The sequence below is a fragment of the Spea bombifrons genome, chromosome 6 (assembly GCF_027358695.1).
Source record: "Spea bombifrons isolate aSpeBom1 chromosome 6, aSpeBom1.2.pri, whole genome shotgun sequence".
Lineage (NCBI taxonomy): Eukaryota > Metazoa > Chordata > Amphibia > Anura > Pelobatidae > Spea > Spea bombifrons.
In genome coordinates, this window is record NC_071092.1 from 1800386 (window position 1) to 1812836 (window position 12451).

The window sequence follows — 12451 nt, forward strand, 5'->3', positions numbered from 1 at the left end:
TAGTATCTGCTTCCAGGTTTCACTGTCTGGGTGCCATGGGGTGGCGCTATTCCACCCCGCCACTCGAAGGATCCATCAGCGGAATCCATTCAATGAACAATCGGTCCTATAGTTTTCTCTTGTGTAGAAATGGATAGTTTGGGGGCATTAAAAATACCCCGAGTGGGGGCACTATGGTTCTGCAGGAGTTAAAATTAATGCGACAGATTATGTAGAGATATAAGAATCCCTGCAGACGTCATCATCGTGTCGAACGTCAGCGATGAGCGTCTTCCCCGGCGTCAGATAGTCTTCTGGTCTGGAGCAGGAGGAGAGGATTTGCTGCGAGTCGCCCCGTTGCCCGCCTGACGCCACGTGCCGTGCGGATCATGAGATTTGGTTAGTATTGTGGCATTTTGCTGTGCGTGGTCAGGACGCGTAGATTTAAGTTGTGCTGTAATTACTAATTCGGTGATAAAGGCACAAACGTCGGTAAACGAACGGCTGCGATGGCAGAAAACGTGTCGTTAAATGTCCGGGGGGGTTCTATATATTATAAGTACATATACCAAGCCGTCAATAGGCTCTCACTTCTACTGCGTCTAAATCCTGGACGTTCTCTACGGAAATCATTCAGGACGCTCACAGACTGGCCTCAGCTGCTGCGGAACCTCTTTCAGAGCCACGGTGACGGTCTACGGCCGCGCTGCATTAAGCTCTCCTTTCCCCGTCAGTTCCTATTAACAGAAGTGATGGAAAAATACAAAAGCATCTGGCTGAAAATGGCAGTTTTTGTCTCGTTATTCAAGTAGCTCCAGGTTCCGCGGCGACTTGCTGATTAATCACAAAACCTGTTAAAGTGGCAATGCATTCGAACGTCTTCTCTGCCCCTCCGGAGGAGAAAAGGTTAACCAGTGGAGTAAAAAAAGAAAAGCTACAAGGGTGCGACGGCCGGCAGCTCGTCGGGGTGGCAATGAAGTTCTGCTTTGCACACTCCGTAGATGACAGATTTGGGGATCGAGGGCTCTTCTTCGCCTGGAGAGAAACAAAGAATATATCAAGGTCAGGTTGATTGACGATTTAACCCCCTGAATACCAGAGAACAACCAGGTGAATCACGTGCATTATACATAATGAGTGGAAGACACATGGAAGAGCCGCCCAGCCCAAGTGACAGATGAGGACACTCCGGAACGCACACGGCTGTCTATTTTCTCTATATTGGCCATATATCTTTAAAGGGCCGGCCATGCCACATATAGCAGGACCTGCATCGTATATTACGTTACCTAGTCCCGATGACGAAGAAACGCTTTCTGCGATCGAACAGGTCTCCACGTGGTCAGCAGAAAGCCCCTCCATTAAAGGCAACGACAGTTCTGACGAAGGAACGGAAAAGTCATATATCCCGGAATCCCGTGGCATTTCAGCCTGACCGACGGCCTTCACCGAATGCAAGACGGGTCGGAGCGAGCAGCTCCCGGCGAACGAGTCTTGGGCTTCGGAGTCCTCTGCCACGTCGGCCGCTGCCGAGTCCTGGGCAGGGCGACAGTCCACGGAGGCCACCACTTCCGCTCTGATGGCGAGGTCGGCCTCGGTCAGCGCCTTCCCAGCCACGTCGTTTAGAACCAATCCGGAGTCAAACTTTTCCATCAGCGGCTCCTGGTTATTGAGGGTCGGGGACACGGACGGGGCGTGCTGCTTCTCGAACCAATCGGGCTCCTGGTCGATGTACTGGTGCATGTTGCAGATGGCGACGTAGAGCGCGCGGCCGGCTTTGCTCCGGAAGTAGTTCCTCTTGCTGATGTTTGTCGGGTATTGATCGGGGTCGTGAACACCCAGTTCCTTGGAGTATAAGTGGTAGTAGAGCTGGGGCAGGTGGTCCATCAGCTTGTATTTCCTGGTGGGCTCCAGGACGGTGGGAATGTCGTTCTCGCTGGAGTAATCAAAGTACACGGTGATGAATTTGGAGAGGTTGTCTGAACTCCCCTCGTCGTCGGTCAGTTTTTCGGCGATCAGAGACATGGCGGTTACGAAAAGCTCTCCCGCGCCGGCCTCGGAGCTCCGTCCTTTATGCTTCTTCTTCTTCTTTTCCACAAAGTATTTCATCCCTTTGGAGCACACGATTATCACGTACTGGACCTCCTTCAGCTTCTGCTTCAGCCATTCCTTCTGCCCTTCTTTACAGATCTTCAAGTTTTCCCACAAATCCAGAGAAACCTGGAAAAAAATTAAAAAAAAAAAAAAGAATTCGACTTACGACTCATTTCAAAAAGACTTTGTGTAATTCATAAACAGGAGACCTCTGAGGTCCTTGGTCCAGGTTAATTACCACTGAATGGGTAAATAGGAAGTACCCCAAGAAAACACTAGAGGGCGCTCTTGTCTTACGAGTCCATTTCCAAAACTTAAGCGTCCGCAGAAACAACAAAACTCTCTATATTTCTATTTTTACCCTTAATATACAAAATGGGTCTAAAAACGACGGAGTCTTGGAATAAGTTTTGTCACAATTTCATCAAAGAAATCCTGGCTGAATTTCACATCCTTTTGTACAGCGCTGCGGAATATGACGGCGCTATATAAAACAATAAAAATATAATAAAATGAATCATTTTAAAACACCCAGAAGAAACGGCCACTCACTTCACAGCCGCAGAAGTCCTGCAGAAAGTACGCGAAGCACTGGATGACGTTAACGTGTTTCTGGCAGTCTTTGTTGGAATAACAGAGGAGGACCTTTGGATGCGGCCGGGGTTTCTCCACGTGGAGACTTCCCGCGTACGTAGACGACTCGGAGCTCTCCTCATCCAGGTGCGAGTAGATATTTTCTGGGAAGGAAGGAAACGATACAAGTTAAAAAAAAACCAGCACTCCTGGGGTGTGGATGTCACCATTTCTCTGGAAATTAACCCCAACGCGTTAAGGCGGAGTATAAAGCAATACATCTAAAAGCGATGGAGAAGAGGTCATTAGAAATGTTCCAGTCATGACTCATCTGAGTGTAAAACGCGTTATTAAACATTTTTAGAGTCAGTTTCGGGTTCAGATACCTTGTTGTTTCTTCCGGCACATGACGGTAAACAGCGTGGCGAACGCCGATATGATGACCAACGGAACGGTTATGGCGATGGCTCTTATAGGACCGGCCCACGGAGAATGGACTGAAAGGAGGAGAAGCGGTGTTACACAACCGGTATGAGACTGGGACACAATGTTACACAACCAGCATGAGACTGGGACACAATGTTACACAACCAGCATGAGACTGGGACACAATGTTACACAACCGGTATGAGACTGGGACACAATGTTACACAACCAGCATGAGACTGGGACACAATGTTACACAATCGGTATGAGACTCGGACACAACGCACATCAACTGGTTGGATACTGGGACACAATGTTACACAACCAGTATGAGACTGGGACACAATGTTACACAACCAGTCTGATATCCAGAAAGACACGCAATGTTACACAACTAGGCTCAGATGGAATTTCTTTATCATGCTTCCCCAAAAACCATGGAATTATGGGGTCATGAAGAAGGTCATTCAGGAAATAAATCATCCAAATTCCATTAACGACCCAAATCACGAAGTCCCTCAAAGCAAAATAATTCACTAGAAATCACCCAGAAGTTTCTGCTTCAGAGAAATTGGAACAACGTTTTTGGATTCTTCTATGAGTGTTTGCTCCAGATCCGTCTGTTTCTCGTCTGCGCGGCGAGTTAATTCCCAGACAGACAACACACAACAGCCGCACCACAACAAGCGAGAGTGCGGCGAGAGCGACAGATTGAAACATCGTGTCCCAGCGACCGCTGCCCATGCGCCGCGCGTCGGAGGAGGAGAGCCACTTGCCTGGTTTTAATGAGTAGAGCATGGATTTTCTCGTTGTGTTCGTGTCGTCCATGACCTGCGAGGGAAGGAGAACCAAAGAGACCGTTATGTGTGTTTCGGGTGCAAAGAGCGTTAAAAGCGTCTGACTGTCTGACCCCCTCCTCAGCTGCCGGCGTCTGGTCTCCTTTGTCTAAGTAACCGGGTCCTTGGCCCGGGAATGGCGTCTACATCGGCCAATGGAGTAGAATGTAGATCCCGTTTAGACTGCTCTAGATCTCGTCTTCTCTTCCAGAACAAGAGAATCGAGGAAGGTAACGCGTGCAGAATCTCTTTACAGGGAGTTTGCCGATCAGAAGCATCCGGAACCTTCTGGTCATCTACACTCCAAGCTTAACCCGTCCTTAGAAAACCCGGAAATTCCAAAGCAAACTTAAAATAAGAGATTCTTACCTCGATCACGTAATCCCCGGGCGCCACGTTCTGCAGCAAACAGTTTGAGTAATCCGTATTCAGCACCTGCGGAACACCAAAACCCGGAGGCCACGTAAACCACCAATAAGAAGAGAAACGTCTTCACTAAACGCAGAGCGGGAAGCCCGTATCGAACGGTCGGGGTCGGGGTCGCGGGTATTTAACTCCCCGAAGCCCATTAAGACAAAACGAGTCTCGGCTTCGATAAAAGCTCGTTTTCTATCGCTGGGCCGACTGCCTCCGATGCCCAAACGTCTTACAGACGGATCGGAGAAAGCAAAGGTCCCCCTGAAACCAATAACATAGTTCTCATCAACTTTATCCGGCCAAGCTTTATGAACACGAGACGCCGGCCCGTCAGCAGATAACGGAGCGTTCGATGCAAGCGGGGCAAGCGGCTCTTCGTACCTGTCTGCAGATCTTCTGCCTGAACGAGGCTTCGTGTTTCAGCTTATAATTCACGTAGTAGGACCTGAAACCGAACGCGTGCGGCGCCTGGTCAAAGGTCACCTGCATGCTGACCCCCTGCTGGCTCACAGTCAGGTTCTTCGGCCTCCAGTCTGTGCGGAGAGAGAGAAAAGCAGGTTAGCGGCTGCCGGTTAAGAGAGAGAAAAAGGCTGGTTAGCGGCTGCCGGTTAAGAGAGAGAGAAAGGCTGGTTAGCGGCTGCCGGTTAAGAGAGAGAGAGAAAGGCTGGTTATCGGCTGCCGGTTAAGAGAGAGAGAAAGGCTGGTTATCGGCTGCCGGTTAAGAGAGAGAGAAAGGCAGGTTATCGGCTGCCGGTTAGAGAGAGAAAGGATGGTTAGCGGCTGCCGGTTACGAGAGAGAGAAAGGCAGGTTATCGGCTGCCGGTTAAGAGGGAGAGAAAGGATGGTTAGCGGCTGCCGGTTACGAGAGAGAGAAAGGCAGGTTATCGGCTGCCGGTTAAGAGAGAGCGAAAGGCAGGTTAGCGGCTGCCGGTTACGAGAGAGAGAAAGGCAGGTTAGCGGCTGCCGGTTAAGAGAGAGCGAAAGGCTGGTTAGCGGCTGCCGGTTGAGAAAGAGAAAGGCAGGTTAGCGGCTGCCGGTTCTGGCGCTCGGAGACGGGTTTTGCGGACGCTCTCGTTACTTACAAGGTCTGCAGGTCAGGCTGTCCGTCTGCAGCAGGGACTCGCAGGCTGTAAAGACGAAACAAACAATCAAAAATCAACCAAAACCATATATTTCACCCCAAATCCGAGTGAGAATCCGGGGATTACGGCCGGCTTTATGTCTCTAAACCCAAAGTTTCTTAGAGACGCGACTGCTTCGAATTTGTTTCCCTCTTTATTTCCCGTTTGCTTTGAGTTCATTCTCTGTTGTAAAACATGTAACGATGTAACGATGTAACCATCACCAGCGCTTGTTCCAAATAAAGAAAAGGATTAATTTCTGCAAAGATTTCCTTCGTTTGGAAATAAGAAGGAATTTTAGGTAATTGGGGGGGGGCAGCAGAATTTGGGGGAAAAGGAAATACGAAACTGATGGAGATGTCAGCCAGCACTTTCAGGCGCGACTAAGAATAAAATTATAGAAATAAAAAGAATCATAAAAAACTACCATAAAAAAATTCGATTTTTCACATTAGCCAAAATTAACCCTCTGTTGCCCTCCGAAACGCCGGACCTGAATATCTCTATCGTTTCAATTTAGCGTTTCATTTGCATTCTTGTTGTGGATTTTTTAAACAATCCTGACGATGAGGATCAGAGGAGGAATAAACCTGCCGGCGTTTTTCTCCTTTTCTTGTGGAAAGGATGAGTTTAAAAATCTGGACGCCGGCCACGGATATGAAGTCTGGCAAGCGAGTGTAAGCTCCTCGCGCCCCGGGCATCGTGCGATTAAATCGCTGGGGCCCTCGCTGTTTATTTAGCAGGCACTTGGCTTGTTTAGAAAAACGTGGTCAATTCAACCTCACGGTGGCCCTCGGCGGCCCCAAACGCTACTTATATCAACAGAAAAGAACGCTACACTTACCAAACCAGCATTTAAATGTTAAAGACGCGTTTTAGATATTTGGTGTTTCAGTATTAAATAGAGGCTTTTTTTTTTTTTTTTTTTTTTTTTTTTTTTTTTAAAAAGGACGCCCCACCTGAAGAAGAGACCTCCGAGGTATCTATGATGGTCCAAGAAAAGGTATCACTATAGACTCTCCTTGACCGCTGTGGCTGTATCTATTTTCTCTATTTAAACGGACAATTTTTTTGCCAAACTTTAGGATTTTTCTCGAGAATCTGATAGGAAATTGAGTCGGAAAACCAATACTTACTGCGAGTCCTGAAGAAAAACGGATGGTAGTTACTCTCGTTTTTAATGGAGGGGAACGGGGTAATTTTCACAAAATAATCAGTTTCGAATTTCAGGTTAATGAACGGCTGTGTCTCCATCACCTGAAAACAAAGACAAATTATCAGGGTTTGGGGTTTTTAAATAAAATAAAATGAGTGCGACTTCAAGGGATCCATCAGCAGCGAAGAAAAAGTCGTTTGCGTTAGGATGACATCATAGTCGAGGCTCGACGCAAAGTAAAACTACAGAGCGATTTATTGACCCGGATTGGGATGGAAATAATGAAACGCTTTGGAGGAATTAAAAGGACAAACTGCCAGATTCAGCGATAAAACGAGGTTTTTATTCTGAAAATGAATAGTAAATTTTAAGAACGCAGAAATGTCCGTTACTCACAGTTTTCTTGAAGTTGCTGTTCAGCTGTTTGGGGTCTTTCAGGACCATCTGCTGGCAAATCCTCCCCTCGGACTTCAGCTCCTCCAAGACCACGCGGAAACCTTTCAGATACTCAATGCCTGATGGTGCAAACAGAACACGCGGGGTTAAGTGGAGGGGAGGAGCGGTATCAGTGAAGGGGTTAAATATATTCAGTGATCGTTTTACGGACGGAGTTCGGCACAAATTAAGAGACTAAAATTTAAAGCCACGGAGAGGCCACCGTCGTGTTCTGCAGACTAGAAGTCCCATCAGTCCTGGGAGTTGTAGTCTGCAGCCGGTGTGTGTCTCCAGCCTGATTCCGCACCATTCCAGCACCTGGAGGGTTAAATGGCAGAAGTTTCCTGCCAACGCTATCTATCCCGGGTTCCTTGGCAGCTGATTTGCCCCTTGCATTTCGTAAAGTACCCCCTCGACTTGAGCGGCGGTGCTCTGGGGGCCGCGGTGGCTCCTGAGCTGTAGGCCGTGCTTTGGACGCATCTCAACAATGTACGTTTTTGGCTCCTCGTAGCTCAGAGAACAAAAGGGCTTCTTGTTTTAACCGGCGAGTCCTGAAAATACGGATCCCAAATCCTTCTGTTACCCGAGAACAGGCGGCCGCAAACATACCACGGAAAGGGGCAACCTCTGAGGGGTCCAAGGGAGACCCCGAGCCCAAGAGGTCCAGGGGGACCGGAGATAGACCAAGAGAACGCGGCGGGGAAGGGATGGACGTGGCGGGGAAAGGGATGGACGCGGCGGGGGAAGGGATGGACGTTGACCTTAAGGCGCAGAGCCGGCTGGGATTGTCGTTATGCTGGCTGTACGAGTCCATCCGGTGTCCCCCACAAACTAGACAGATGCAAAACCTTATTCCGAGTGCCCGGGCGACACACTGTGCACCCCACGCGCTCCGCGGCTCACCTATAGCGTTGGGCGTCCACAGTACAGTCACGGCGACCTGGTCGCTGCAAGCAAACTGGCTGATGGAGATGTTCTGCACATCCGCGATCAGGTGCTTCCCTGTGGAGTAGAGCGACGAAGTGCAGTCTGCGGGGAAAGAAGCCGGAGGTCAGACAGACGGACAGAAATCAGAAATACAGAGGGACGAGACAGCCAGGGAGAGACAGGCAGATGGGGCCCTGTGTTATATGGGGGGGCTGTGTTATATGGGGGGGGCTGTGTTATATGGGGGCAGATATGATTTCCTCTTTAAGCTTTATCGCTATAATATATATATTTTTAAACAAATGGTTATAAACATCTGTTACTTTCTTCTTTTATACGTTTAGCTTTCATGCCCTGCATTACGGATGGGCCCCTCGGGATCTCTTTGCTTAGGACCCCCAGAGCTGCCCCCCGATGGGAGACGAAGAGGCAGAGAGAGGGGGGTTCAGGCTTTAAACTCACTGTCATATCGGAAGGTGATATTGTTCCCTCCGCTGCTCCTGACCAACGACATTCCCTGGAGAGAGAAGAGAGAGACGTATGAGCAGCCTGAACCACGACGTCGCGAAAACACGCATATACACATACATACAAACACGCACACAAACATACATACATACAAACACGCGCACGTACACACATACATACAAACAACTGTTCAAATGTTTGGGGTCACTTAGAAACTTCTTTGAAAGAGGAGTAGATTTTGTCTATTAAAACAACATGAAACGGATCAGAAATCCAGAGCAGACGGGGTTAATGCTGTACATGACTATTGTAGCTAGAAACGGCTGATTTTTAATGGAATCTCTTCACAGGCATACAGAGGCCCTTTATCACTCCCATCACTCCTATCACTCCCATCACTCCTGTGTTCCAATGGCCCTTTATCACTCCCATCACTCCTGTGTTCCAATGGCCCTTTATCACTCCCATCACTCCTGGGTTCCAATGGCCCTTTATCACTCCCATCACTCCTGCGTTCCAATGGCCCTTTATCACTCCCATCACTCCTGCGTTCCAATGGCCCTTTATCACTCCCATCACTCCTGCGTTCCAATGGCCCTTTATCACTCCCATCACTCCTGTGTTCCAATGGCCCTTTATCACTCCCATCACTCCCGTGTTCCAACGGCCCTTTATCACTCCCATCACTCCTGTGCTCCAATGGCCCTTTATCACTCCCATCACTCCTGTGTCCCAACGGCCCTTTATCACTCCCATCACTCCTGCGTTCCAATGGCCCTTTATCACTCCCATCACTCCTGTGTTCCAATGGCCCTTTATCACTCCCATCACTCCTGTGTTCCAATGGCCCTTTATCACTCCCATCACTCCTGTGTTCCAATGGCCCTTTATCACTCCCATCACTCCTGTGTTCCAACGGCCCTTTATCACTCCCATCACTCCTGTGTTCCAACGGCCCTTTATCACTCCCATCACTCCTGTGTTCCAACGGCCCTTTATCACTCCCATCACTCCTGTGTTCCAATGGCCCTTTATCACTCCCATCACTCCTGTGTTCCAATGGCCCTTTATCACTCCCATCACTCCTGTGTTCCAACGGCCCTTTATCACTCCCATCACTCCTGTGTTCCAACGGCCCTTTATCACTCCCATCACTCCTGTGTCCCAGATATTCATATTATTATTTTTGTGTCCAAACACTAAAGGTTGAGAAATCTTTATTTTTTGCCACTCTTTTTATTAAATATCTGATATCGAGGTCAAATATGAAGTTACTTTTTTACCATTTTTTCCAAACAAATCGATCTCAATGAACACAAATTTAGAGACTCCCTCCCCCCCCCAAAAAAAAGAAATCAGAACAATCCCAAGACATTTGGACAAAGTTTTAATTGGAAGGAAAAAAAGACGTCAGCGCGGGTTTTATAACTTCGTTACTCCGCACGCCGGTAAGCTTGACCACTACAGACCCGCACTAACGATCTAATTAAAAGAAAGGCTGCAAAGCTTTTTAATGGGCGCCCTTTAGTGACTTTACTCTAACAGGTTAACATAAATCAGCTTTATAGTTAATTAAGAAAATGGACGTTTCGGTAAAAAACAGCCAATTGGAAAACGGAGCTCATTTAATTACCGCGTCTATTAAAAGAGAGAACGCCGAGCCCTTTTCTTTTTTACGGCTTCACTTTTTTTCTTCTTGCAGCCCTCCTTGGCAGTTAAAGGGTTAATGAGCCTTTTTGGATCAGAGTTACTTTTCTTAGAGGGAAACTCAGGATCCTCTGCGGCAGATCTGAGGGTCAGAGCTGAACCCCCCCCCCGGCCCGTTAAAGAGGGGTCAGCGTCGCCGCCCCCCCCATACAATTCCTTCCAAATACGGGGTTTTTACTGCGTTTACATCGCGGTTTTATTTTGTAAACGGAGCGATTTCTAACCGCACATTATTTACACATCGACAATAGTTACAAGCAGGCCCGGAGCTGCTGGCGGCTTTATTTAGTGGGGCTGTGAAAGGTGAGGTCCCTGGGGGTCCGGTTTCTACGCAGCCATCTGTTGTCGTCAATAACAGAAACTTCCTCTCTGCTGTTCTAATTAGCAGAAAACGAGCCACCTAGCTGGATCCTGATGTTTATGGTGATCCCAGCAGCTGCCGGGACTTCCACCATCTCTGGGTCTGCAGCCGGCCCTCTGCGGAACTTTAACGTTCCATAGAATCTGCCGGCAGATCAGCCCCATTCGGCCCCCGTCTAGTCGCCTGTTTCTCCTGCTGTAAAGACTCAAACCTTAATCAGTCGTTGGTCTCGTCTTAGATTCAGGAGCCGTATGTCTATCCCATGCGTGTTTAATACCCTCACTGTATTACCCTCTACCACCTCTGCTAGGAGGCTGTTCCACTTATCTACCACCCTCTCAGTAAAGTAAAAATCCAAAGTCACAATTCAAAGTCATCCAAACCAAAGTAAAGAAACATTCTGAATCCGCATACAACTTTGTAGCCAGGCTAGAAGCAGCCACCTGGTCTACGCGGACTGCGGGAGCGCCGGCGGGCATCAACGTCCTCTGTTTGCTCACGCGGGGCATTTCTTATGCCGATAAGACAAGTGGAGCCAGACATTCCTATGCAAACGGGCTTTATCTGAACCTTTCACTCCTCCATCACTGATTACAAAGAAAAGCTTTTTATCAGATCCTCCGTAACAAATCCGCAGTCCTACTTCCGACCGGCTGACTTTTCTTCATTAGAAAGGAGAGAGAAAAGAATTAAACGCCTCGGAAGATTCCCCGTCCCCAAAGAGAATGTTGGGTTCAAGTTTCCACACTCCCTAAAGTTTGCACTCCTTGTGCTTTGTACATAGAGATGGTAAAAGGATAGCGATGGTAGAAGGATAGCAATGGTAGAAGGATAGCGATGGTTGTATGTTAGCGGACATTGGATTTGCGGTAGGACTGGATCCGCCAATCACCTCTTGCCTTCCATCACGATGTCAGTTAATGTGTTTAACGGTAACAGGAGGCGCCTTTGTGTGCCCAGAGGATTATGGGTAAGCGCTCATATACACCCCGCCAAACGAATATTCCGAGAATAACTTGGCGGTCTCGAGGAAACGCATTCGTCAGGAGCGGGCGAGGATATTGTAGATGACGTGGAAATTCCGTCTGCCGATTGGATTGCGAGTTCTTTGGGGCAGGGTGGCTTCCATCATTTGGAGTATTTCTCTTGGATATTTTTCGCCCCGTGTGAAGATGGCGGCGTGCGTACAATGGCAGCACAGAGAGCGCTATACCAGCCGTATAATGAGCCCTTTTACCAATGAGATTGAAACGTAATTTTGGCACCAAAGCGAGAAAAACAATCCTCGGCTTGGCCTTAGCGCTGCCAAATCTGGCGCCTTCGAGATTCAGAAACATCCCCGTTCTCCAAATTCACAGCGTGTTTTTTGGTACGCGGGGGCACAATGTGTACGAAGAGCAACATAAAAACCTCTTTGATTATTATTATTATTGGGTATTTTTGCTGAATAGGAAACGTACATTTTTTAAACATTAAAACGAAGTCGTCTCAAAAAGCTCCCCATTCATTGATAGCAACAAACAAAGCCACCTCCGCGGCTATGCTGCATCCCAACAGGCAGCCAATCACAAACAAGGAAGCTTTAATATTAGTTTTTTTTTAGTTCATTGAGTTTTTTGGGGTGCTGGACGCGCTGCGGCTCGATATCGCCGGACACATTGAAACCTCGAAGCAAATGGGGGGAAAAAAGCCAGATTTTGTGCCGTACATCGTTTGAAAAAGTCTGCGCGGAAGAGTAATCCCGTCTGAATGGATACATTGTTACAATGCTTTAGAATGTTTGTTAACAATGAGATATTTGTCAACACAACCCCCCCCTCCTGCGCTCTGGAGCTGATTGGGTTAACGGCATGCCGTGATAGCACAGCCTGTAACACGCATCGCATGTAAAGCCGCGTGTTTCAGGTAAGTCCTTGAGTCGTCTCCCACTTAGAAGTCACGACAGCAAGGT

At 48.2% G+C, this 12451-nt stretch overlaps 1 protein-coding gene across 1 annotated transcript in view; it reads right to left on the reverse strand.

Annotated features, from left to right (window-relative positions):
* Positions 1–325: 325 nt before the first annotated feature.
* IL17RD (interleukin 17 receptor D) overlaps positions 326–12451 on the reverse strand; it is a 31154-nt gene continuing 19028 nt past the window's right edge. The window contains exons 2-13 of the mRNA XM_053469645.1: positions 8427–8481; positions 7941–8066; positions 6999–7117; positions 6583–6703; positions 5408–5452; positions 4707–4858; positions 4278–4343; positions 3849–3903; positions 3033–3143; positions 2626–2810; positions 1269–2199; positions 326–1014 (exon numbers count right to left, since the gene is read on the reverse strand). Coding sequence (XP_053325620.1) covers positions 914–1014; positions 1269–2199; positions 2626–2810; positions 3033–3143; positions 3849–3903; positions 4278–4343; positions 4707–4858; positions 5408–5452; positions 6583–6703; positions 6999–7117; positions 7941–8066; positions 8427–8481 — 2067 coding nt within the window. The 3' untranslated portion in view covers positions 326–913. The remainder of the gene's footprint in view (positions 1015–1268; positions 2200–2625; positions 2811–3032; positions 3144–3848; positions 3904–4277; positions 4344–4706; positions 4859–5407; positions 5453–6582; positions 6704–6998; positions 7118–7940; positions 8067–8426; positions 8482–12451) is intronic.